Source organism: Camelus ferus, chromosome 6 (genome assembly GCF_009834535.1).
Source record: "Camelus ferus isolate YT-003-E chromosome 6, BCGSAC_Cfer_1.0, whole genome shotgun sequence".
Classification (NCBI taxonomy): domain Eukaryota; kingdom Metazoa; phylum Chordata; class Mammalia; order Artiodactyla; family Camelidae; genus Camelus; species Camelus ferus.
Genome location: NC_045701.1, coordinates 71,304,601 through 71,330,452, shown reverse-complemented (window position 1 = coordinate 71,330,452; position 25,852 = coordinate 71,304,601). Strand labels below are relative to the sequence as shown.

The 25,852-nt window shown below is 37.8% G+C and overlaps 1 protein-coding gene across 5 annotated transcripts in view; it reads right to left on the bottom strand.

The window, feature by feature from the left end:
- GPATCH2L (G-patch domain containing 2 like) overlaps positions 1-25,852 on the bottom strand; it is a 57,240-nt gene that overhangs the window by 27,300 nt on the left and 4,088 nt on the right. The window contains exons 3-8 of one of the 5 annotated variants that reach the window (XM_032482418.1): positions 12,993-13,057; positions 8,505-8,681; positions 6,869-6,948; positions 4,032-4,099; positions 3,117-3,156; positions 1,434-1,519 (exon numbers count right to left, since the gene is read on the bottom strand). In XM_032482418.1, the coding sequence (XP_032338309.1) occupies positions 1,434-1,519; positions 3,117-3,156; positions 4,032-4,099; positions 6,869-6,948; positions 8,505-8,681; positions 12,993-13,057 (516 nt within the window). Of the gene's footprint in view, positions 1-1,433; positions 1,520-3,010; positions 3,066-3,116; positions 3,157-4,031; positions 4,100-6,868; positions 6,949-8,504; positions 8,682-12,992; positions 13,058-25,852 lie in introns of all 5 variants that reach the window. The other 4 variants (XM_032482417.1, XM_032482421.1, XM_032482420.1 and 1 more) reach the window with 4 other exon arrangements.

Sequence of the window (25,852 nt, the reverse complement as noted above, 5' to 3'; positions counted from 1 at the left end):
TGTGCTGCACATATCATCCTGGTGCACACACACCTTCATGCACTTGTCACTGTAATTATCGATTTCCACACCTGACTTTCCCATGAGAATATAAGCCCCATAAGGGCAGTACTAAACAAAGTGACTCGTACATAGCAGGGAGTCAGCAAATGATGAATGACGGATGAATGAATAGCATGCAACTGAAGAAAAGATCTACAGTAGTTTATTAATATCCCACAATTTTCCAAGTTCTTCATGTAACAGTCTCTCTTTTCAAAAGACCTTCTCTATTGAAATACGACTTTTCCAGTGGAAGGCTAGGCACTAGGTTACGGTACAGAGTTAATTATTATAGCCCATAGCAGAAGTTCTGATGTATCCATGAAAGAATAATTTCTTTGTGCAGCCTGTACTCCAAATCTATGAAATATATCCACTTAAGAACATGTTAAGAAGAAAAAAAGAAAAAACAATCATCAGAACCTTGGAAAGAAAATCTTTGTGTCACTAAAATAACAAAAGTTGTATGGTTCAGCCTATGAGCGGCTCTCTATGCACAGTAACCCACTAGGGCACGCTGTCATTAAAATCATATTAACTCTGTATGTCACTCAACTTAAGAGAATTTATGTTCAGAGGCACTGGTTTCATTCTGCTATGTGGGTGCAGCATTCATTTCTGACAAATATATACCGAATGCCCAGTAAGTGCCAGACACTGTGTTAGGTGCTGGGGACACAGGAAACAAGACAAGGTCCCAGCACTTTGAAGCTTGAATTCTAGTGAGAGAGACAGGGAAAAAACGAATAAATAAAGTCATTACAGACTGTGATTAAGCTCTAAAGGAAAGAAACAGATGATGAGCAGACAGTGGTGCTGGTGGCCCCTTTAGACAGGATGGTCAGAGAGGTCCTCCCTGAGGAGGTGGCCCGAGCTGAGATGACAAGGAGCCAATCATGGAAAGAGCTCTAAGACGGGAGTCCAGGCAAACGGAACACGTGAGAAGGACCAGTGGTAGGAAAGGGCTATAATTTTGAAGAACAAAACAGAGTTCTCTGGCACAGCTGGACCTCTCCCCACTGAGGACGAAGAAGTCTATGAAAGGAGGCTGGACATGGAGGCAGGAATCAGATCACACAGGGTTGTGCATGACATGGCAAGAACCATTAATAACATTCTTTGAAGATGGGGCTTTTAGCAAAAGGAATATGGAATATGAGCCAGAATTTAGGTCAAAGTTGAGATTTAAATCACACACTAGCCATGTGACCACAGGAAAGATACTTCAACATTCTGCCTCAGTTTCTGCATCTGTAAAACAACTGATGACCTCAAAAGACTGTTGTAAAGATCAAATTGGATAGCATACAGAAACATAGTTTAATGTGAAAAGTGTTATGAAAAGGAAAATAGTATCGCCTGGAGAAAAACAGCCACTGGGAGACAATTACCTGGCAGAGCAGTGCGCTGGTGAACACCTTCGGTGAGAAGCATCAGCAAGAACGTCCAGGGAGTAAAGGGGAGAAAGAGGATTAAACTGCAGGAATAAATGAGATGATTTCAGTAAGGCTTACATGAAACAGACCTGATCCTAAACCTGCTACCTGATTACTTTTCCCCTTTGTTCAATTCTTTTGTCATATCACAGACACCATTGGATCAAGTTCTGCATATTCAACCCATGAATGTAGCATAACTGATCTAGCACACCTCCAAAACAGACTATTCCTTGGTAAACAAGTTTTTCAAAAACTTCTGATACACAGTAATTACTTAAATAGAAGACAGTACTTTCTAACTGACATAATGGGAAGTTATGCCTGCTGATGACCAGCCCTCGTTTCCAAGAACACTAGCATAAAATTACCTTTTCATTTCCTTATCCTGGCAGATGTTTCCAGTGAATAACTGGTTAGCACAACCAGCAGCAATGTAGTGGAAACAGAACTAGATTAAGAATTAGAATACCCAACGTTTACTTCCAATCTACCACTAAATTGCCATACATTAAAAACTACAAAATCTCTTCGGGCTTTACTATCCTCATCTGTAAATTGGATGTATTGCCATCTGTCTTCTCTATTTTATAGGATTATTGGGAGGGCTAAATAAAATACTGCTTTAACTTTATAAAGTAATTTCAGTTTCTCATCTGTAAAAATGTTTTTTTCTTTATCTGCCCACCGCCTGCTCTACTACTTATTTAGTATTTTTCTTCATATCAATTATTTTCACTCAGTCTGTCCTTACTACATGTCTATGAAATAACAAGTTTGCTATAATGATTACATTTTTCTAATATAGGTTATTGTAATTTAAAGTAAAAATTGTGTATCCACACGTCATCTAAAATCATATCATAAATACAAACCAGTTAGGTCTACTGCTATTATAGTTCACTTTGAAATAGTAACTTCAAGATGAAGGTTCCTACTCTAAAATGTGTATCAACTGAACAAGCTAATAAGTAGTCAAAAAAAAAAGAAACCCAAAACCACAAAGCAATAGGAAGCCTAAGAATTCTTACCTACCAGTCTTCATGTATTTCACAACTAATCATCAAGGTAAAGCAACCTCTCTCCCAACAAAAACCAAAAGCTTCAAACATTAAAGGAACATATTGTTAGCCAGTGTCAGTAATTTTAAAATTATGACCCTGACAAAGGCCTAGATGTGCCAAGGATCCCCTCGGGGCACAGCCAGGGAAAAAGTGAGAGGCTCTAAAGCCTCGTCCCACTTCACCCAAAGCAGTTCTGCCTTCTGTTTCCTGTGTTCAGGTTTCAATGTTGTGCTTCTCAGCACAGGATGCTGATGCTGAACTAAACCATAAGCAGATGAGGTTCATTCTGATTTCTTATTGCAAAGTTCAAAACTAGGATAAAAACTGGATCGCTATGAAATATGTTTTGAAGGTCACATTTGATCCTAAAAAGGGGAATTAGCTAGAGTTCTTATCAGTGAATACTAGATATTCTTGAAAAACAGTCCTCCAAGAAAATCAGAATAATGTAAGGAATGGGATCCTTACCTCATGTGAACAAGCAGAAATGTGAGGAAAATCAGAAGCCAAAGCTTTATTCTTTCTAAAGAAAAGGAAATCAAATGATAAAGATGACAAAGAAAATCAATCTTACCTGATTTCGTTCTCTTTTCCCAGCTGATGACAACCAGAAACTAAAGAGAGGGAGAGAATAACAGGAAAGAAAACAATAAAAGAAGTGGTAGGAAAATTATAGAGAGGAGAAGATAAAATGATGCTGGGTTAATGAAGTGAAGACAAATCAGAAAAAAATGGAACTGGAGGAGAAAGGAGAGAGAAGTTAAATGTGTATGAACTTTTCTGCAGGAAATAACTCTTCAAAGGAAGAAGTCTTTTAATGGAATGCAGAAGACTGGACACTAAAAATAAACTCAAGATTACAGTGTGACACCAACGCACTCTTAGCTGTGCAGTGAGAACAGGATCTCCAAGTCAACAAAGACATAAACCACATGCACATCTTGCCTGTTTTATCAATTAAACCTTCAACCAGGCTGGATGAGCACAGGATCATAACTGGATACTGGCCATGATGTGTACAGGAGACATCAAAGAGCCAGCCATGTCAGAGCGCAAGGCTGTCTCAAGAAAGGGTGGAATGATTCTCCTATAGCTACATACCGGCTTTCCAGCTGCACTTATCACAGCAGTCAGAATGAAAAGATATTTCTGTCTAGAGGTCTAAAAATGGGAAAAGCATATAGGAGAATACAGAGGTAATCATCTGTTTTTTAACAAAAAAAATTTTAAGAGACAGAAAAATTAGTTTCAAATATAACACCCTTATTAGAGGCTACTTTAATAATGTAGCACCTATAGACATAAAAAGCAAAGAAACACAAATTAATCTAGAAAGAAAAAAATAAATCACTCTCATGTATTTAGGGTTTTAGCCATGTTAACTGTTACAAAGTACCGATCATTTAAGATCTCTTTCAGCTCTAAAATCAAATTTCTGGGTTCCTTCATAAAACTTCCCTCTACCGGTAAATACGTAATAAGCACTTACTCTTTCTGCCGAGGGTCACTAATGATGTGGCCTATCCTCTCAGTACCCAAATTACTTATGCTGGTGTCCTGAAAAGGGAAGGAAGACAAGAGTGTCATCTAACCACAGAAACAAATATGTAAGTACGATCCATCATCAAGCTCACACCTCCATAATTGTACCAGCAACCCCAAAGGCACACGTCAAATGTCAATCTTAAATTCCAACAGCAACTACATATCTTTTTATGGGACTCTACCTTAAAAAGTATTGCATGTTATTCTAGACTTATTTTTCCCTAGTGCTCAAAAAAAAAAGTCATTATAAACATTTTTAAACCATATACAGTATTTTAATATAGTGCGTAAATACCTCCTGGAGTTATTAAAGTATATTGAAACACTTTTTTAAAAAAATTCAATAGCAGCCAATTTTTAACAGACCAGCACACCAAGCTCCCTAGAGTCATGTGATTATAGCCTCAAGAGCCTTCATAACGGGACACTTACCAAGGCCTCACTGGTAACACATAAGTATCTACTGACTAAATGTATACACTTCAAACCACTTTTGTAACTTAAAAAAATTGTCATCCTGTATTTTGTCTGTTAAACATTATCTCTTAAAGTAAAAATAGAAGTTTATATAAATTGGATCTTCAATTTGCGGTTCTCAAGATTATAATATGAAACCATACCCATAACACCACAGGCAATTCAGAAACTAATCATCTCCAAAAAACTGGAAAACAGCAGAAGGCACTCACCCTTCATTTAACCTGAATACATTTACAATGAGTATCTATCACAGAACCTGGGGAAGGGCACCAACATGAACTGTTACATGAGTAAGAGTTACGCACATATGAGTAAGTGTTAAGATGAGCGAGCAGAAGTCACAGGCATGAATGTCAAAAATGTCAAGCCTGTTACTCAAACACATTTATTTCTGGGCAAGCATTATTATTTGTATTCATCTATATGTGCGGATTAGCCTAAATATTAGGATACGCATTTTAGCAGAACTGGCTACAGAAAAATTAATTTGAGGTCAGATTTTGGGTGGGAGTGGAGTTAAATGAAAAGGTTTCACATACTGTATTCTTCATATTCTTCATCCCTTACACCTGTGCCTCCTGGTCACACACACGGCCATGGTAGTGGGGCCAAGGGAAGAGATGGGTGAAAAATGAGCTATTTGTTACAGCAGAAAAATTATTAACTTAAAGTGCCGTAATGCTTAAATTTACAGTTTATTACTGTGTAAATTACAAGCAGTACTTTGCGTAATTAGCAGCTCACTGGCAGGGAGCTGTGAATGAAACTCATTATTTATGATTACAGTTTAGAAAGAGAAGAGAGATGATGGGGGGTGGGGGGGGCAGAACAGTGACCTCTGGTAGAAATGACAAATATCCCTTTAAGGCGATGAAGATGAATTAAACAAGTAAATATTATCCTATTCATTTGAAATCATTAGAGACACATCCAATAGGCCCTACTTTCCTTCCAGGCACGCTAAAGGGAGCCTTCAGGATGAAATGATTTACTTCCCTGGAAGTAGAAGGCTCTTATTTTATAGGAGCCGAAGCAAAGTAAGGTAGGTGGTAAGGAGAACACCGTCTGCCAGGCCTAGCCAATAAAGAGAAAAAGTCCAACTGTTGCTCTGTTCCCACTCCCAACCTCCCGCCTCCCTCCACCCCACGTACTCCTACCCTGATAGGCATCCTGTTAAGAGTAAGCTCCCAGAATAGCAAGCGTAGCATTTTATTGCCTATAAAATGAGTAATCCAAAAGAAGAGGTATCGCTCTTCCATTAATCAAATGTCTTTCTAATTAGAGATTTGAAATTGAATTTAAAGATTAAAAAGAATATGAATTCATCTGAAAACAAGTATCCCCAATTCTTTGGCAGAAAACAGTTCCCTGATTAATCTATAAAACAGTAGCTTGCTAAGGGCAGCCAGGCTGTGGCTCTGACCACCAAGTGCCTGGCTGGGCACCAGGCAGCCACATGCAGCACTCTAGATGCTTACTGAGTGCTCTCACATGCCTCTCTCGTCCTTATTCTTTGTCCACCACCATCTTTTCTGACTGGGTATGAGCCTCAGTCTTAACCTATTTTCAATCTCTAAGCGGGAGTAAAGAATAAATAAAATAATTTTTAAATTTTAAATTAAAAAAGATAAAAGAGAAGTAGGTGGGTTCAATTCTCTATTCTGCCACTTCGATCTGGGTAATATCAGACATTCCTTAATTTCTCTGAACTGCAGTTTTCCTCATCTGCTAAAGGAAACATCACCTTTTTTTACAAGGTTGTTGGCAAGATTAAATGAACTGAGTGCCTAGCATAGTTCCTAGCAAAGGCAAAAGTGGGTAAATGATAGATACTCCTCCCTCATGGCCAAGGAGGGGCTTTTGAAATTTGGTAACAGGTCTTTTTACAGTTTTTTTTTCTTTTTTTAATGAATTCTAGAATAAAAGACCAAAGTTAGAATAAAAGAAGCATTCATGAGTTCAAGAAGAGTCATAAAGAAGTCAAAAGTATTTCAACTTATATAATATTAAGATTAATCAAAAGAGTAGAAGGGACAAGAGATCAGGCCTGCAGATTTACAGACAGTAGACACCGTCATGATAGTGTTTGCTTTGTCAGAACTTCTGTATGAATCGAGCTTCATCTTTTATGTGTGTACCCATTCATATCCTATATAATGTTCACTCTTCTGAACTCGCAAAATACATTTGGCTTAATTACCCCTAGGGAGTTCCACAGCACCATGATTATCAATAGGACACACAAATGCCATAGGGAGTATTATCTTCCCAATGAGCCTAGTAAACAGTGAGAGCTATCACCTTCCCAACAAGCCTTCTTCGCCCCTTTCTGAGGCACCGAGCTGCAGCTCCAGGGAGACGATTCAAGCGAGCATGGTACCCTAAAAAAAAAAGAAGACCTCAGTAACTGCATGCAGAGGATTCATGAGCAATGATATGCTTCTAATACACCAAAGGCCTCCTCCTCAGGATCTTACTAGATTGACCCAAAACTAGTATCACTAGGCTACTTGCCAAGGATTTATTATTCCCCTGTCTTTGTCACCAGCAGTATCATCCTAAGCATGTCATTCACCTCTGACCTAGGAATCCCTATCTATAGAAAAGGAATAATAGGAATAATCCTATTTTACAGCACTGTTTTGAAGACTCAATGAAATAGCACACAGAAGGTACTTTATAAACTGAAAACCCTACACAAATACAAGGTACTATCAACAATTTCTAATTACAAATTAAATGTTAGCTATTATCTCAAAAACATTCCAATTCATGAAACAGTAAAAACTAGCATGTATAGTATAATCCCATTTTTCTCACTGCTGTGCATGTCCTACACATAGAAAAGACAACTGGAAGAATTCACACCAAAACGTTACCAATGACACTGCCTCTAGGGATAGGATTACAGGCCACTCAAAGTTTCTTCTTCCTATTCTGGCTTACTTGTGTATACTTTACATGGTCCATAAAGAACTTTTAGAAGTGGTCACTGAAATGTTTTTAAAAGTTTTAATATAGCAAACAATGCGCCTCAGCCAGGGAGCAGTCTTTACCAAGAACCAACTGCTTTGAGAATGCCTTTCAATCACCTAAATTCATCACAATGAAATGCTACAGAATAGGAATTTACAGCTCCTAGTGTAATTCTGATCACTGACAGATGCTCAACAAATGCTTAGTAACTAACTGGCTGATTATCGATTACAGGGAATCCTCACGTTGTAAATTTATAGAGCTAAAAGAAACCTCTGAAACAGTTTTGTTCAATGTCACACTATCTTAAGTGATGACCCTGATGTCCCAAGGAAATAAAGTGACTCCATCAGTCACAGAGCTAGGCAGACAGTACAGAGACCACTACCACGGCATTTCCTTCCCCATGTCCTAGGCTCTTTCCACTCCACCTTGCTACACCATAACTGAAGGAAAAGCAAAGGGAAATGATATGTATTTGTGTTATAGTCCACAATAATAAAATTATTAAAATAATTATTTTTAAATATTCTTAGATCATTCATTTAAAAAATGTCATTATACCTTGTCCTTGAATGTTGTTACTGAAATCTGTTCTCTTCCAAGATCCACTACTTCAGGCTTCCATTGAGCACTCAATAGCCCATCAGTTTCACAGCAGGATAAGCAGCAGGGACACGCTGCCAGGCTTCTTAAATCTGGCACAAATGGCAATAGCAAGCTGAAGGAACGCCCTGCTAATATATATTCCAAGAGTCTCCATGGATTGATTTAGGTAAGAATGGAGAGAACCTCAAGCTTTGAGACTCACCCCTGAATCTTCTAGAAAAATCCCTGGACTAGTTCTAAAATTCAGATAGTTAATGCATGCTTACAGGCATGAGTATGCTTGCCACGGGATGACTCTCCCCACAGAGAACCAAAGAAGTATGAAGTGTATTTTGGTCTCCTCAGAACTCACCTCTTTGAGCTGGTCGAGAAGGCAAAAGGAATGTGGAATCTGAAAGTTTATCCAGTCCAGAATCCATTCTTTCTACTTCAGAGCAATGATCAGGAGCCCACTTGGGCAGAAGATTGGGGACAGTGAATCCTGTGACACACTCTCCTTCATAGAACCAATCACTCTGCTCATCATCCCCTAAAGTAAAGAGATCCAATCAAAAGCTGGAATTTTAACATGCTCTATGAAAAACCAAATGGGAAGATGCTTTCTCAGTGATATAGGTTTAATTAAATGTATTTTAAAAATAAAACCTAATAAACCTGCCATTTACTAAAAGCCCTTATCACCTACCAGAATCCATACTAAAAAGATCTGTAAATTTGTTATCTCTTCCAAACCTTATACAAGGCAACTGAAGCCCAGAGAAGTCAAGGTCAAGTTAGTAAATGATGAAGGCATGGTTTGAAACCAAAGCCCGACTAACTCCAAAGTCTTTAACACAAAAATAAACTGCCTCCCATGTCTAAGAAGCATAAATGAACTTGGGGATTCAAAGCCCACAAATGTTTCTTAACTCAAAACTAGCTATTCCTGAGAGATTTCTTGCTATATCTGTATCTCATAATAAATGAGTAAAGAATACACATCCATACTTTGTTTCTTCTATGGTACCTCATTAATAGGACAGAAAATCATCTTGACAGTAACAATCCAAGGAAATACCAAGAAAAAACTAACCACAGAGACAATATAATCCCCCAAGGCTTGTCAAGAAGTTATACCATTTGCCCAAGGCCACAGTCTTCATTAATGACAATGTCAAAACTAGATCCATATAGCCAGACTCTGGGTTCAAACTTCTTTCTGCTAGCTACAATGATAGCATCTCACTTTCCAAAGCTTATTCCTGCCCAAAAAGGGTAAGATGGACAACTTTACATCTCCCACCCCGCACCCCTTTCAAAACAGGAAGAATGAAGGAAATTATTACTAGAACATCTAGAGTTTATATTGCATTCATTTTCTAACGTATACTGGATCCCAGGGAAGCTACTCAGGCCATGCTAATCACATGAAGTATCAGATTCATGGACCACTAACACCCAGGATAACTCATAAATCACTGCAGAGATCTCTAAAAGGGAAAGAAATCACTAAAGAAGTTACTCAAAGTGTTGCCTTATAAAAACACACCACCAATAGCTATTTTTCTAAAACAGTGGTTCTCAACCTTTAGCATGCATCAGAAGGACCAGGAAGGTTATTAAAACACAGACAGCTAGGCCCTACCCCTAAAGTTTCTGATTCTGGTCTGGGCAGGACCAAAATTTTACATTTCTAACAAGTTCCCTAGTGATTCTAAGCTGGTCTGGGTACCACATTTTGAGAACCACTACTCTAAAAGAATATCACCAAACCAGGTAGGTACAAGGATGAGTTAAAGACAGGCAACAGAATTAATAGTGATGAGTGTCACCATAAGTCAATATATTAATTCCTTCCTATTCCTCAGGCCATTTATTAAAATAGTATATTTACCTAGACCACATTTTGATGACAAATAGCAGACTTCAATGGAGTATTTTTTGGTTCTCAAACATTCACTTGAGATTTTTGGTAATACAAAAAGGGACTCACTGAACTGGAAGGAACCTTGTGAGATTATCTAGACCAGTAGTCTTCAACCTGGATTCATTAGGATGCCTGATGCAGGAGCTCCTTAAAAGAGTGCTGCCAGAGAATAAGGAAGAGGCTGAGTGGATCAGGCCCTGGACCTGCTCCTCTAGGATCTTGCTTTAATCAAAACAGGTTTAGTTGTTTCATAACTTGACGTTCTGTGCTGTGTACAATTCTGCTTGATGGGGAAAAAAAGAAGAGAATTTTCCCCTTATCTGCATTCCCCAACAATTATTTATTAAGAGCTTACTACATGCCAGGCAATGTGTTATCTATTGTGGTAGCAAACAATAAAAAAAATTCCTGCCTTTGAAAAGCTTCAACAGAAAAGGCGTGCATCTATAAACAATAATGTAATATGGTAAGTGATGAGAAAGCAGTAAGTACAGGGCAAGAAAAGAATTAAAGGTTCTAGGAGATGATGCCTACGCTGAGAATATCAGCCAGAATACCTTTAGGAACACATGCACACTTAAATGGGGTATCTGAGACTTCCTCCAGTGAAGCGATCATTTACAAAAGTATAGACAGTACTGAGAGAAACCAAAGGGATGTTGAAGCATCCTGGAGCCAGCACATCAGGGAGTCTTTATCCTCCCCAGATCTGAAGAAGCAAGGGGAAAGAACGGTTACCAGAGCACAGAGAGACAACTGTGGTTATAGGAGAAGGCTGCCAAATAGGAGCAGCAGCCTTTAGCAGAAGAACACAACAACTACCAACCAGCAGTCCAACAGAAAGGGAGTCAGGGAAAGCTGTAACCCAACGTGGTACACACTGCATATTGTCTCCAACTCTTCACCACCTCCCTATAATAGAATGATACAGCCACACACCCTTTGCCCTTTGCCAAGGAATTCCACACAGCTTTCCCCATGAGGAAGAGCACACTTCTTCATCCCATGGACACTGGGCTTTTGTCACACGCCTTGCTTTAGGTAGCTGAACATTAGCAATGTGATTCAAGCAAAAGCTTTAAATATTCATACATGGTCTGACTTAGTCACTTGGCATTCATATCATTTGCCATGAGAAGTCCCTGCCACACAGAGCCATTGGTCCTTTAGCCTAGGTCCCAGAATAAGAAAATATGAGTAGATACAAACCTAACTTGAAGCCTAGAGACCAGCTGAGCCCAGGTAAGATCAGCTGAACCACAGCCAACCCCCAGGCCCACAGCAAGATTAATGTAGTAAACAACTGAAATCTGGGACTCTTCAACAGTATCATCATAATAAAAGCTTGATGACTAACACATCCAGTCTTTTTTACCTCCCTCCCTCCCTCCATACTTCTGTAGTTGCCTCTATTGGCCAAACACAACAGGAAATGAGGGCAAGAAAATCCACGGGTGTAGTCCATAAATATGCCTCAGAGGAGCAACAGGAGAACTTTGGAGGATGACCAGCCATTCATGGAAAGATGAAGATGACATTTCAGGCAGAGAGATCAAAATAAACAAAGACATAGAAACAGAAAATAACATAGTTTTGAGCTGAGTATTCTACACATCTAAATATCAGCAAAATGTGTGAAGTTGAGGCAGAGATTAAAGAGGAAAGCCGGGCTATAAAATATTCTACATCTTCCATAATATACCAAGGATTCCTTATCAGTGGGAAGGCTTTCCAAAAGCCCCAAACTTAATCTGTTGTAATAGGTCCATACTTTCTTACACCTCTGTATACACATCGTAACCTTTAAGAGATGCATTATGATAAATAAATAGTTTTATTTTATTATTGTGATCAAGTAAAAGCAAAGAAAAAGAGCAAATATTAGTAATTCTGAAAGTATGCTCCAGTTCATTCATGGAAAGACAACCAGACTATCCTGGTATAAGATAAGACAATCAAGACCCTAGCTGGAGCCCACCTGGGACTATACATGCATAGCTTCCAATGACACCTAGCTCCTTCAGAATCAGGAAGGAATACAAATGTACTCACAACGACCTCCATTATAGTAGGAAGTTCAACAACTCCATCTATGCCTACAACTCTGAGGCACACTGAAATACCTCCTCATAGTCTCTCTCCAAAATCAGGACTTGCATCCTAAGTCTCACAGTCCCAAAATCCCTTCAGTTACTGAGGAGCCTATCTGGATCAACCTGGACCTGTAAGCCACAGTGCCTTGGTCCTTCAATCAGTTAATCTTTGGAGAAAAATTTTCGGTTTCAGAGGTAGGAAAGACTTTAGGGAGCTACAAATCCCTTATTTAGATTAAGAAAACTATAGTCCAAAGGAGCTATATGAAATTCTTATAGGTTCACAATTAGTGTGGCACCAAGCAAGTGTACAGAACATGAACATACTGCCGTTTAAGTGGTAAAAATAAAGAACTGATCATTAATATACACCAGCATTATTCAGAATGCTCTACTAAACTTCAGAAAGAAGAGGTTTTTCTAATTCATCCAGAACACTATGATCATTTATAAATAAAGTTATAAAAATAAATTCTCCCTATGTGAAAATAAGAATATTTTAACATCCAGTAACACATGAGATTACTTTCTGGTTCTAATAAAAAGCAATTTCCCAAAGTCCCATCCTTAATACTATAACCCCTCTGGATCAATGATTCTCAAAGTCTGAACTATCTGCATAAAAATCACCACAGGTGCTTATGAAAAATGCAGATTCCAGAGGCAACTCTAGACCTATCTGATTTCTAGGAGCTCAGGAATTTATAATTTTAATAGTTCCCCAGGTAGCTCTTATATCCTGAAGTTTGAGAACCACTATCACAGACAACTATCATATTCTCAGTGAGTCACTCCCAGAATTATTAGAATCTTCAGATCCCAAAGCCGGGATCAAGATTACCTTGCCGTCCTTCATCGTTGGTAAAGAGCCCTGTGTCACTGCTGCTACACACACTGCTGGTTTCACTGAAAAAAGAGTAAAACACGAAGGAATGCATCAGCTCCAGTCAAAAACAAAGCACTATCCATTTGTCTTCTGGTTTTCAAATCAAAAGATCAAAAGCTTCCCTAATTTCAGTCCAGTTTATTAGCCAATCAGAAATGTAAATTTCATAGTTAACTCATAGAGGTAAGTTTATTGCTCCCCTCCCCCCAGCAAAAAAAGAAATACAAGAAGAGAATTGTAAAACTTTTACTTATATTTTAAAGTACTTTTAAAAGATCTCAAGTCACTCTGTCGGTTTAGCAATAAAAAGTTATTAAAAAGCTCACAGAAGAAATCTCAACCTGCTTTAGTATATTAAACAACAAAAATTTACCAATCAATTTTATTTTTAAATATTGTCAACTATCAGTTTCAAATGAAGCTATACAACTTTAAGACATTGAGCATCTTTCAGGTTTTCCAACCATTTACAAAGTAGCAAACAAAAATTCATGAACAGAAAAAAAAATTAGTATGAAAAAAGTTACACTTTCTAAATGTAATGTCTTCCTTGACATCAAGTGGATACAATGAAATTCATTTCCAAAAAAAGAAGGCTAAGAATAAAAATATAAAAACTCCATTTGCAGGAGAGATAAATTAGGAGTTGGGATTAACATATACACACTACTATATATAAAATAAACAACAAGGACCTACTGTATATAGCACAGGGAACTATATTCAGTATCTTGTAATAACCTGTAATGGAAAAGAATCTGAAAAAGAATATATATATATATATATATATATGCATAACTGAATCACTTTGCTGTACATGTGAAACATGACATTGTAAATAACCATACTTCAATTAAAAAATTACCAAAAAAGGAAAAAACTCCATTTGAACTCAATGAAATAAAACTTCTGCTCCATGGAATTCTGTTCAAGTCAGTTTATTCTGTCCAACTGCCAACAGCTGATTAGTTGATTCTGCTTCTGATGCTGCATTTCTCCCACCTAATCATCAAATTTGATTTATCTGGCTCAAGAAAAATTTCTCTATTCTTTACAGTATTAACTATTTCCTTGACTGGGATGTTTCCTTCCAATCTAGCCAATTTTGTTCACGTGCTCTAGAAGATGGAAGAAGCATTCTCACCATGCTGCATAAAGAGTAGGCTTGGCCATATCCCAGTCTATATCTCAAAAATCTGAAAATACTTTGTATTTTGCAACATCTCCAAGTATCTCGCCAACACTAAATCCTAAAAATGCTGGTTAAATTAAGTAGCAGTGCTTTACTCATTTAAGCTTGTCTCTGAGTAACAGATCCAAGAGATTTGTTGCAGCAAGAGCCAATAAAACATACCTGATTTCTTTAAAGGTTCTTTCATTTTATTTTCTTCTGTACTTGTAAGTGGGATCATTCTCAAGTGTCATTATAAGAAATGTCTCATAAAACTCTACCACGGATTCTGATGGATTTAGAATCTTCAAAGAGCTCTGCAGTTAAATGCAGAAGACATCCTCACTGGGTACTGCATCCTTCCTACTTCTGAGTTCGAGGAACTGTGCCTGCCGAATTTAATCATGTTGTTCTTGTGTTTTTAGCAAATTCCTAAGAGTATTAGTGGTCTAACTCTAACTCCATTGAGTCTTATTACACATTCTCTCATATTACTACTTTATTACTACCATCTTGCCTTGAAGATAAGCAAATTTTACATTTTTTAATTCCTCCTGATAGTAAGGAGGGCTTAAAAAGCTCATTAGGCCATAAGACAGACACTCGACTCCACCACTGTGTTATATGCTTTCTTGGCTAGCAGTGTCACTAACTGAGATTAGGGGTCAGCAAACAACAGCCTGTCAACCATTTTTGTATGGACTGTGAGCTAAGAATGGTTTTTACAGTTTTAAATCACTAGGGGGAAAAATCAAAAGAAGAGTATTTTGTGATATATAGACATGACAGAAAATTCAAATTTCAGTGTCTATAAATAAAGGTTTATTGGAACACAGCCAGGCTGGTTCAATGACCTATCGCTTCTGACTTCTTTCACACTACAGCTGCAGGGTTGAGGAGTTTCAACAGAGAACATATCACCCACAAAGCCCCCAAATATTTGTTATCTGGCTCTTTACAGAGGTTTGCTGATCCTGGCTCAACATGTACTGCAAGTTCTACTCTGCAATATCTATGGGCCCCTCTATTTGAATATTTCCAATTAGGAAATTAAAACTGTTGCTTTATTAGAAAGTCTGTGAATTCTTCTCCCCATTCATTTCCAACCACCTGTAAGCACTACAACATGCAGCATTTCTTTGATCCTTTTTATCATAGATTTCCTCCTCATACTCTAATAAAGGGGGTAAGCTCAAAAAAATCTGCTGGATCAAGAAAGGTATTAGTAACCTAAAATCTTCCTGTCCCTGTACATTTTCTATTCTTGTCAACAGCATTAAAGGAGACTCACTGTTCTTGGACGAGCTTGGACTAAACTTATCTATAAGTTATAGGTAATTAGAGTAATGCCAATGACACAGAAATATCACCAAGATTTTAAGGCTGTGCTCCAGGGAGATACGTATTTTCTTCAACAAAAAAATAAATTATGCCTTACAGAATACTTACTACATGAAAGTACCACCATTTTAACGGTATCTGGAAATGCCTAGCATCATCTGCCAGCATCTGCTAATTCTACGTAATCCTTCAGAAGAACTCGCCTTGCAGAAATTTAATCCTATATAAGAAATCATTAGCACAATTTACAGAGGAGGAAAAAAGCCAGAACTTCACAGCATTATGTGTTTGCACATAAACACTATGATATAGCATGCAAAAATGTCATGCCAGCTATGAAGCAGAGAAAATATTTCTTCTTCCAATTTATATAGGCCAATTTATCCAGTCCTGTGGCCTTCATACACTACTGGCTGAGATTATAATTTTTTAAAAAATCAGATTTGTTGAATTTTAATAATGATTTAGTCAACTATAAAATGTTAGTTTAGCTAATTAAACAGAATGGTTAATATTCTGTCAAAAAGAAGCTCCCATCTTTCAATGAAAACAATTTAGTACCTTTGTAGTACTTCTGTAGATCACAAGATCAAAAAGTTAAAAGATGTCAGGCTCCTACATATTTTTTCCTATTCCAAAACCTTCAAATTTATTTATAACTTTTTTGCTACAAGCCTTTTTCTAAATAAGGAAAAAAAGCTCTGTTTCTCATTTTCGTAAGGAAAAAAAAAATGTGCTCCTACCTCTAGTGTCCACTCCAATATCATCCTCTGAAGCTTGTCAGCAAGCTAGCTTCCTGTCTAGTCAGGAAGACAGAAACTCAGCTTTCATTAATTTTCAGGAAAAGTAACAAGACAAAGCCCACAAAGACAGCAGGTAATGAAATCTTGTCCTTTCCTAAAATGGCAGCAACTCCTAGAGGCCCCCACGCCTCCTGTCTTTGCTTGGGAAGCTGTTCTGTACTCTCTGTTCTCCCATGATTCTAATATAAAGTTTACATAGAAAAAAACTTCATAGAAAATTCTGAAATATTTTCAAGTAGAAATGTATTAACCCTACAAATAGTTTAAACATCATTCAAAAATATTCCATCCTAAATTGGGGCAATAAAAAGTCTAACGGGAAAAGGAGGAGGAAGGATTTCCCCACTATTTCTCCTAAATGCTCACTCATTCACTTAGTAAGCATTTATTATGTTTTACTGCATACCAGACACTGCTATAACCAGCACTAAAACTAACAAAGAAGTATGTCAATCACAAATTAAATGCACACACTGTATAAAAAATTTGATCTAGACTATGAGGGAAGAGGGTGAAAATGTAGAAAGAAAAATGCTTTCCAATGAAGAAAATTCTCCAAATAAGGGGTGGTGCAAGTCTAGAATTTAACCTTGTAATACTGAGAAAGTCATCCCATTTTAGAAGCCAGAAAATGTCTCAAAAATATTCATATGTGAGTAAAAACAGTAATAATACATCACACTTCTCTATAACGGTTTTCATTTAAAAATGTTCCCACAATTCAACAGCATAGCCACCATTTAAATAAGACAAAATTAAAGCCTAGATTTTGGACTACCAATTAATTGTGTTACCTAATTATTACAACATTGTTATAAGCAACGGAACCATATCCACATTCAACTGAAATAACTTAAGTGTAAAGAAAGTCAGCCTAACCAGCAGTTCCAGAGGCTTTTCTCTCCCAACAACTATGAAAACCTTCAAGCATACAAAAAAATTGAAAGAAGTCAGCTACAACCCACTGTCCATTATCTAGATATTGTGACTAACACTTTGTTTTTTGGGTTTTTTTTTTTTTTTTGATTTATCATATATTCATCCATCTAACCTCACCTGAGCATCTTCGTAATTTAAGGCACTCTAGGTAGACCAGACAATTCGGCACGGCATCCATTTTCAGAGGAGTAGATTATCAAAGGAATCAAGCCTAATAACCTCGTATCCACTTAAATAATTCCAGGGCAAAAAGTTAGCTAAACATTATAAACTTGGTACAAAATTTTGAATGTTTTCATCTAAACTGCTCTTCTTCCCAATTTCTGAAAATGAATTGCCTGCCCTTTTGAGAAGCAACCAAAAGGTATTATTTTCAAATTAGAAAAAACTCTCAATTTTTAAACCATGTATTTTAATTCTATAGAAGAGATCAATGTTTTGGTCATTCTGAGTTCTCTAATTTGAAACTCATGCTTGTTGATAAAAGCAGAGTCAGTGAAGTAAAAACCAAATCTCAGTACCAAAAACATCTAGAGCAGTGGTTCTCAAAAGGAGGCACTTTTGTCCCCCTTCTCACATCCTCCCCCACCCCACCCCAGCCTTCAGGGTCACTTGGCAGTATCTGGAAAATGTTTTGTCAGGACTTGGTGCGAGGGTGAGGGAGCTGGTATTCTACTGGCATCTAGTGGGTAGAGGCCAGGGATGCTGCTAATAAACATTCTACAATGCACAGGACACCCCACAACAGAGAAATATCTGGCCTCAAAATGTCAGTAGTGTCAGAGGTGAGAATCCTCATCTAGAGTGATGAGCAAAGTGGAGGGATGAAGGTGGCAGCGCATCATGTTAAAGGAAAACACTTCGGAGGAGGAGAGGAGCCTGTGTACTTCTGCTGGCAGGTCAACTTCCCATAGAAGCAACGTCAGTCCATTGCCAGGGCTTGGCCAGGGCCCCAAACAGTCTGAGGCCTGCAGGTCCCACCAGGTAGCTGGACCTTCAGGCAAAATGGTACAACTGAAACTACTCAGGAGTTGTAGAGATCACCCTTCCCTGCCTAGCCCAGGCAGGAATAACATCCTATAGCCATGGAAGAGAGAGATCCAGGCTAGGGGGTAAGGAAGTTATCTTGCTCACCTCAGCATCTGGCACACAACAGGCATTCAGTAAACGTTATGTAAATGGAATGACCTCGTTCAAATCAGCTCTGTTGCCTCCCCTCGTATGGTCTTTGTGTCATGTCACTGCACCTCTCTAATCCTATTTCCATGTACATAAAACATGGATGTATTGTTCTGAGGACATGATGTGAGGCATGTGAATCCACCCTGTGGACTCTAGGGCTATTACACAAAAGCAAAGGATGAAAGATTCAAAAGCTCCTTCTAGGGTGACAATTCTTGTGTATTCCCAAACATTATTATTTTAGAGGCTAATAGTAGTAATTTCCTCACTAGCATTCTTATTAAAATAGTTCTAAATTCTATGGGACATTCAATTATACCTCAATCTAAAAAAATTCTATGGGACTCAAATCTGTTTTCACTTTAATGGGAAATGAGTACGTGGCCTATGAAATCTAGCATTCTTCCTGCCCTGGGTTTCACCCGAGAGAGGGAAACACCACTCTCAGCAGATATCTAAACAAGCATCTCAAGAAGGGGTTTGGTACTTGAATTATTAGGAAAATTATGAATACAGAAAACTATTAATATAGAAGGCTACTATTATTTATTGTACTAGTAATATTTATTGAGTTCCACTATAGGCCAAAGTACTAAGTGCTTTATATGCATTATTTCATTTCCTCTACTATGGGGTAACTATGTTAACCTCACATTACAGATGAAGGAATGAGGCTTAAGGAGGTTAAGCAACTTGCCCAACACTGCACAAAAAATAAGCATCAGAGTCAGGGTACTGTATTTCCAAAGCACATGTGCTCACTGAATGGCCACTAAAATACAGGTGATGCAGAGACCCACCTCATTTACTAAACCTCAACCTCTTGTTTCTCTACTCATGAGATACTTAGGAATTTCAGTGCTTCTCATTCTCATTCTCATTCTCCTGAAAATTCACACACATTAACTGAACTAGGGAAAGACAATTTCTTTGCTTTCTGCTACTTAAAACATTCACACAGCTGAAACTCTAGCTGTGCTTTGACTACTACTGCTTATCAGCTAAAAATGCATCAGACATGCTGAACATTACAAACTCACTTCAGAAAGAAGCTCTCCCCTTTAATACCGTATCTTAAATTTTAAAAATTAACATTCATCTTCAGTATACTTAAAATACAACAAAATATACTCTCAGGGATCTATACCTTGCTTGTCTTTATAGTTCCTGAATGCCCTTCCTTTGAAATCAAAATAAAAACATTCTCTTAGTAAGTTCTGAAGAAATATTAGTCTGAGAAAACCATTTTTGAATTCAGCTTCACACTAAGTTAGAAAAATTTTCAGAAGGCCATTAGCCACCTGCAGTGGCCAGACTCCCAGATGACTCCCAATGATCCCAGCCTCTTGGTATTTCTCACCCTGGTTGGCCTGTGTGACCAAAGCACAGGCAGATCAATGGTATGTCACTTCTGAGACTAAGTTATAAAAGACTATGGCTACCATCTTGGGCACTGTCTCTCTCAGACCATTCGCTCTAGGGGAAGCCAACCACCGCATCTTGAGGACACTAACAGCCCTGTAGAGGGGCCCACTTGGAAAGGAACTGAGACTCTCAATCCAACAGCCTATAAGGAAATAAAATCTGCAAAGAACCCTGTGAGTGAGCTTGGAAGCGGGTTCCTCAGCCTCAGACAAGCCTTGAGACAACTGTAGCACAGTTTGACAGCAGTAATTTGAGAGACCCTGAACCAGAGGCAGGCAGCTAAGCTGCTCCCAAATTCCTAACTTCAACTGTAAGATTATAAATGTTTTATAAAGCTAGTAAGTTTTAGGGGCAATTTTTTCTGCAGCAACAGATAACACAGCATCTTTATGAATTCTTTTTTTGAAAATAATTCCCTCATTTCTAACCCTAGTGAGAAGCTTCTAATTTCAATAAGAGAAATCTCTCTGAATTTCCATAATTGGGAGGAAAAAACACAGCTGTCCTCTGGCCTGAGAACTTGCTAATTCTTTCAGATTCTTAACCACAGAAGGCTGTAAATTTAGAACTGAATGAGAGTAGTATATACCTACAGTAGTGTATACAGTAAGGAGATACAGAATTAGTTTAACTTCTATAATCAAAAGTCGGTATCAATAACTTACCACCTGGGTTTCTCCCCCATTTAAGATTCTTAACTAAGTAGCTAAAAGATACTAAGAAGTATCTTTTACATCTAATTTTAAAAGAAACAAGCAGGATAGTTAATGGCTTATGTAATCATGCTAAAAAATAAGGGGTTTTCAATTTAATTTTTTTTATTAAATAATAATACATTTTTTAAAAATTTTAAATTGTTTTAGAACTCGGGAAAACAAAGGTCACTCCTAGACCTATCACCTAAAACACCTCTGCTCAACTTTTTTCCTTCATTTTCCTGGACTGAAGTGGCATATTTATAATCATAAGTAATCAGACTTCTGATTCCAAAAGTAAATATGACTGAGGGGCAGGTTTTTCAGAGAAATATTTTACATCAAGTATAAAATGATCCCCATAATAAGTTATGAGAATGTATAACGAAGGCGTTTTTCAGTTTCATTCAGACGGCACCATGACAGAAGGCAGCAACCTCTCTAGTTCCACAGGTTCATCTGCACGGCCACTGCAATCAGGTACACTTCGCAGAGACAATGATTTTTGTCAGGACTCGGCTACTGAGCAGTGGGCTACGCCTTAGAAAGGTCCACTCTTCCTTTTAAGACTTACCTCCTCTTCAAGCTAACAGAGATTCATCCTCAGTTAGATGAAATGTCTTTTCAGAGCAAATTTTTAAAAAGCATATATTCTGAGACCTGAATATCTGAGAATGTTTTTCTGGTGCCTTTCCATATGAAATGTCTTAGCTATATATAAAATTGGGGGTATAGGTAGGGGAAGGAAACATTTCCCCCCTCAAAACTCTACAAGCAAATCTATAGCCCCTCACAGTTAGTGCTATAGGGATAAATGCTAATCTTATTTTCATCCCCTTTAAGATTTTTCTTTATAACTGCTCCACTCCTACCAATGTAGAATGCAAAAATACTGCCCAATTATATCTAGGTAGAGGTCTCTTCTCAGTTTTCCCTTTTAATCTACACACTTAATTTTTTCTACCCAGGAACATGTTTTCTCTTCAGTTATAGTTTCAAAAGCATTCTTCCATCCCAATGCTTTGGTTTCTTCCTTGGGAACATTCACATACTTGCCGACTGTGCCTCTATTTTCTGTCCTCCAGATCTGTCACTTTCTCTTTCATTTTTATCCACTCTGTGCATTTTGGGAGGGCTTCCAAGGTTTTCCGCATCATCAATTCAATTTTCTGCAGAATGAATTGTCCTTCATTTTAACATTACAATTACATTTCAAATTTTCCTACAATTTTCCCTCCCATACTACTTGGTTTTCAACTAGCTATCTTCCTGTCCTTCTGACTTACTGCTCCTGTTTCAAAGTGATTAGATCTCCTTGCCTCCTAATGAAGATATTCTAAAATGCTCTTCTCATTTCCACTAGCAGTCGTTTTCAAAGATGTGCTCTTCCTCTGAACATTCAGAACGATGTTCCCTTTCCCTTATTCTGCAGAACCTGTTCAAGGGCCTCTTGTTGAGGTATCTGCCAACAGAAAGGGTATGTAAATTACCCTTGGTCTCATTCTCTACTCCCCTGGGTATAACATGCTCTTCTCTCATCTACAACTGGCAAAGAGGAGGTGCAGAACCCTCAGCCTACTTCTCAGTGTCACTGGTAGGCCTTATCTCATAAAGCTGTGTTGGACTGAGTCGGGATCTTCTCACACTCACTGCCTGATTCTGACCCCATTCCAGGAGTCTGTAACAAATGAAGGTTTATAAAATACCAGTTTCCAGAATGCGCTACTACTAAGAGCGTTTTTTCCTTCTCTGTCCATGCCAACAGTAAACTACTCTTGGAGACTGTGTTTCCCAGGACTCAATACACTATTGAGTGTATTGTCTCCTATCCTCAAACACAAACACACACAGAAAACACTATGATTCCCCACCCAAGTATATTATGAGAGTTACAGCCTCCAAACAGAAACTAAAAGATACTGATTGGGAAGTAAAGGTTGGAACAACACTCTGGCTTAAACTGTGGCTGCCTTATTTTCTGACTTAACCGGACCTTGCATTTCCAAACTAAGGGCTGACTATAAAGGCTGCAGGGTCTCACTACCTACCTTCAGGGTAGGCTCAGCACTGCTGCTATGGCTTCCAACCACTCTCCAGTGCAGTTCTATCAGACCTGGAGTTTGAGGCGATCTTGGCAATAAGCCAACTGTAAGTCCTGGTTCCTGGCAATGTGAGTGTGCAGTATTTTGTCTTCTTAAGTATTTTAGGGGGCAGCTGAGGCTGCTTATCAGGTGCTTTTTAAAATATAAAATTACATTGATGGGAAGGAGGTTGTGACTGAAAAGAATTCCAGAATCTCAGTGTTGCAAGGGACCTAAGAGGTCATTCAGTTCAACCTCTTCAACTCTACAATAACTCAGTAAGCGATTTCAAGCCCAGGCTTGAATCACTCCAGTGATCTAGAACTCACTACCTGGTAAAACAACTCACTTCATTTTTATAGAGTTCTAATTTTTAGAATGTTGTATTTTACACTGAGACAACATTTACCCTCTGTACTTTCTATGACTCCTAGTCCTCTGGAGTCACAGAATAATTCTAACGTTTCTTTCAAGAGACAGATCTTCAAACACGATAGTATCAAATCCACCTCCCAAGTTGTCTTTTTCAGTTGTTCCTAAAGATGTAATAGCAGAGCTTTGAATAAATCTATATAAGCACACTATGCTGGCTATTCAATACTCTCAAATGCAGTAGTGCAATATGCAACAATGGTAAATATCCTCTTGGTCAGCATCCCTATTTACAGAACAGAAAACTGAACAACCTCAACCTACCACATATATTCTTTTCCACAGCTCCAGTAACCCCTGATTAATGACCTCCACTTGCAAAGGAGGCTACTTACCTTAACCATGAAATAATGAATGCTATTGATCCAACAAGCTTCTGCTATAGAGTGTTATTGATCACCCAATCTTTGGTTAAAATGGTCCTCATTTAGCAATTTCACTGTTGCAAACACCTGGAGCAAAGCACGCTCATAATTAAAGAGTTTGGGGGAGTTAAAGTGAGACGTGATGGACAGAGATTTCAGCTTTCTCCCATTTATTCTTGCTTCTGAGCTATTGTTTGTGTCAGAAGGGATATTGATTTTCTATAAAAATAAGAAAACAAGAGGCACCAAGGGGCCGCAGAAGGTCAGCTTGAGCTAGAGAAGGAGGGGGAAGGTTTAGCACTCTATCTCTGTCACTTGACTTCCAAGAGAAGGGAATATTTTCTTCCCTGTGAGATCCGCTTCTAATACATCACCTTAGGAAGGCTCCTAAGTGTGACTTCAGGACATCACCAAACCAATTCACTATTTAAAAAAAAGAAGCTAAACTATATTCAAGGGGAACAGATGAACGATGTGTAAGTGAAAAACAGTAATATTAGGCTATGACTCACATAATTGTCACTATATACACAATTTGAATAAAGATTAGTAGAAAGTAATTTTACAAAAGAATTGTTTCATTTTAGAATGGAACACACATGCACAGAAAAATATTGAAATAATAACTGAACTTTTTGTAGGCAACAAAAAACTATTACATCATGAACTCTTCCAGTTCCTCAGAACTCTTGAGAGATTGGTTGGTATAGAATTGAAGGAAGAACAGAGAGAGAAAAGCAAAAAGAATTATTGGTTAAGCTTAAAACTACTCTGTTTACTAAGCAGAAATAAAGCCTGCTGATTGAGACATAAATTTCAAACCTAAAACACCTAACACATGCTTTTTAAAAGAACTCTATCCACTGACTAGGTGAAGTAAAGCTTCTTTATCAACTCCATCCTAATAATTTTATAAGCTGGAGCACATACTTGACAATCCTCCATATCACCGATAAAAAGTAAAACTCTCCACTTTGATCTGTATGCAAATAAACTGGCACATCCAAGCAGATTTATGAAAGAGCAATAACCAAGAGGATTCTTGAAAGTATTTCTTTTAACGTAAAAAAAGTGTGAAAATTTTGACAGCATCAACTCACCAAGACAGTATCATATCTAAATTATAAACTATTACCTACTTAAGCATACTCTAATGCTAGTCCTGTTTATAAGGTGTGCTTAATAATCCAGGGCAGAGATTTTAGTTCCACTTTACTGTTGACAGGCTGAACACAATATGCAGTCAAAGAATAAGAAACAATCTTCTTTCCCCATAGAGTACATTTAGGGGGAAGAAAAATACAAAACACTTCTGTTTGTAACTACAGACGAATCAGCATAAGTCAAGGCAAATTTAAGACTCTTAAATAATTAGATTCTAAGAAGAATTCTTCTCACTCTACTATATCTGCTACTACTCCATTCATTATTCCCTCACAGCTACAAGGACTTTGATGTCCACCAAAGAACTCTGGTTCCTTGAAAGAACTCTGAAGTTATGGGCGAGGGAGACAGCCAAAATGGGGGAACAGCCTCCACAACTTGAAAAGAGTAAGAATTTCATTAGAATTGCTGCCTACCTCAATTTATCCAAGCTCTTAGATAACTAGAAGGTATATTATCACAACTGATTATAGTGTGCAACAGATGTGTCTGGGCTAGAACTACAAGATTACAGGCTCTACATTTGGAACCAGACTTGAGCTGTGATCTTAGAGAAGACTACTAACAGTTGCTCTACATGCAGTTATGTCATAGTTTAAAAGAAATTCTGGGGAAGAAAGATACACATCCAAAAACATCATCCCAAAAAGCTGTTTTTTAAACTGCCACTCTTAACAGTAAGGTGATTACTATTTGGTATGTAAGCTTGATATTGAAACAAACGTGAATACCTCAGTTGAGGATTTCAGTATTGTGAAAGGCTGTATGTTGACTACACATCTCTTGTTTGATTAAAAATAATATGATATGGAAAAAAAATCTTTATAATCCAAAATTATACAAATAAATTAGGAAAACAGCCTTAGAATATATATTGGAGGAAAATCAGGATAGCCGAATTATAAACCTACCTAGTTGCACAGAATGGCAAACATAAAGTTATCAAAAAAAATTTTTAAAGCTGGATTAAAAACCACCCATTAAAAGTAAAGGCATACAGACCTGGACAGCTTTCCTGTTACTGACAAAGCCTCACCTCAGACTTCCTAAGATTTATGTCTCTGTTTTTCAGAAAAACGTCAGAAGCAGCAAAGTCCTAAGAAAGGTCACCCGTTCTACAGTTGTAAAAGTTAAGCTGAGACAGAAAAAGAGCCACAGAAAACACAAGCTCAAAGAGCGGCAAAATGTGGTGGTTAACTATGATCTTTGGAATCAGG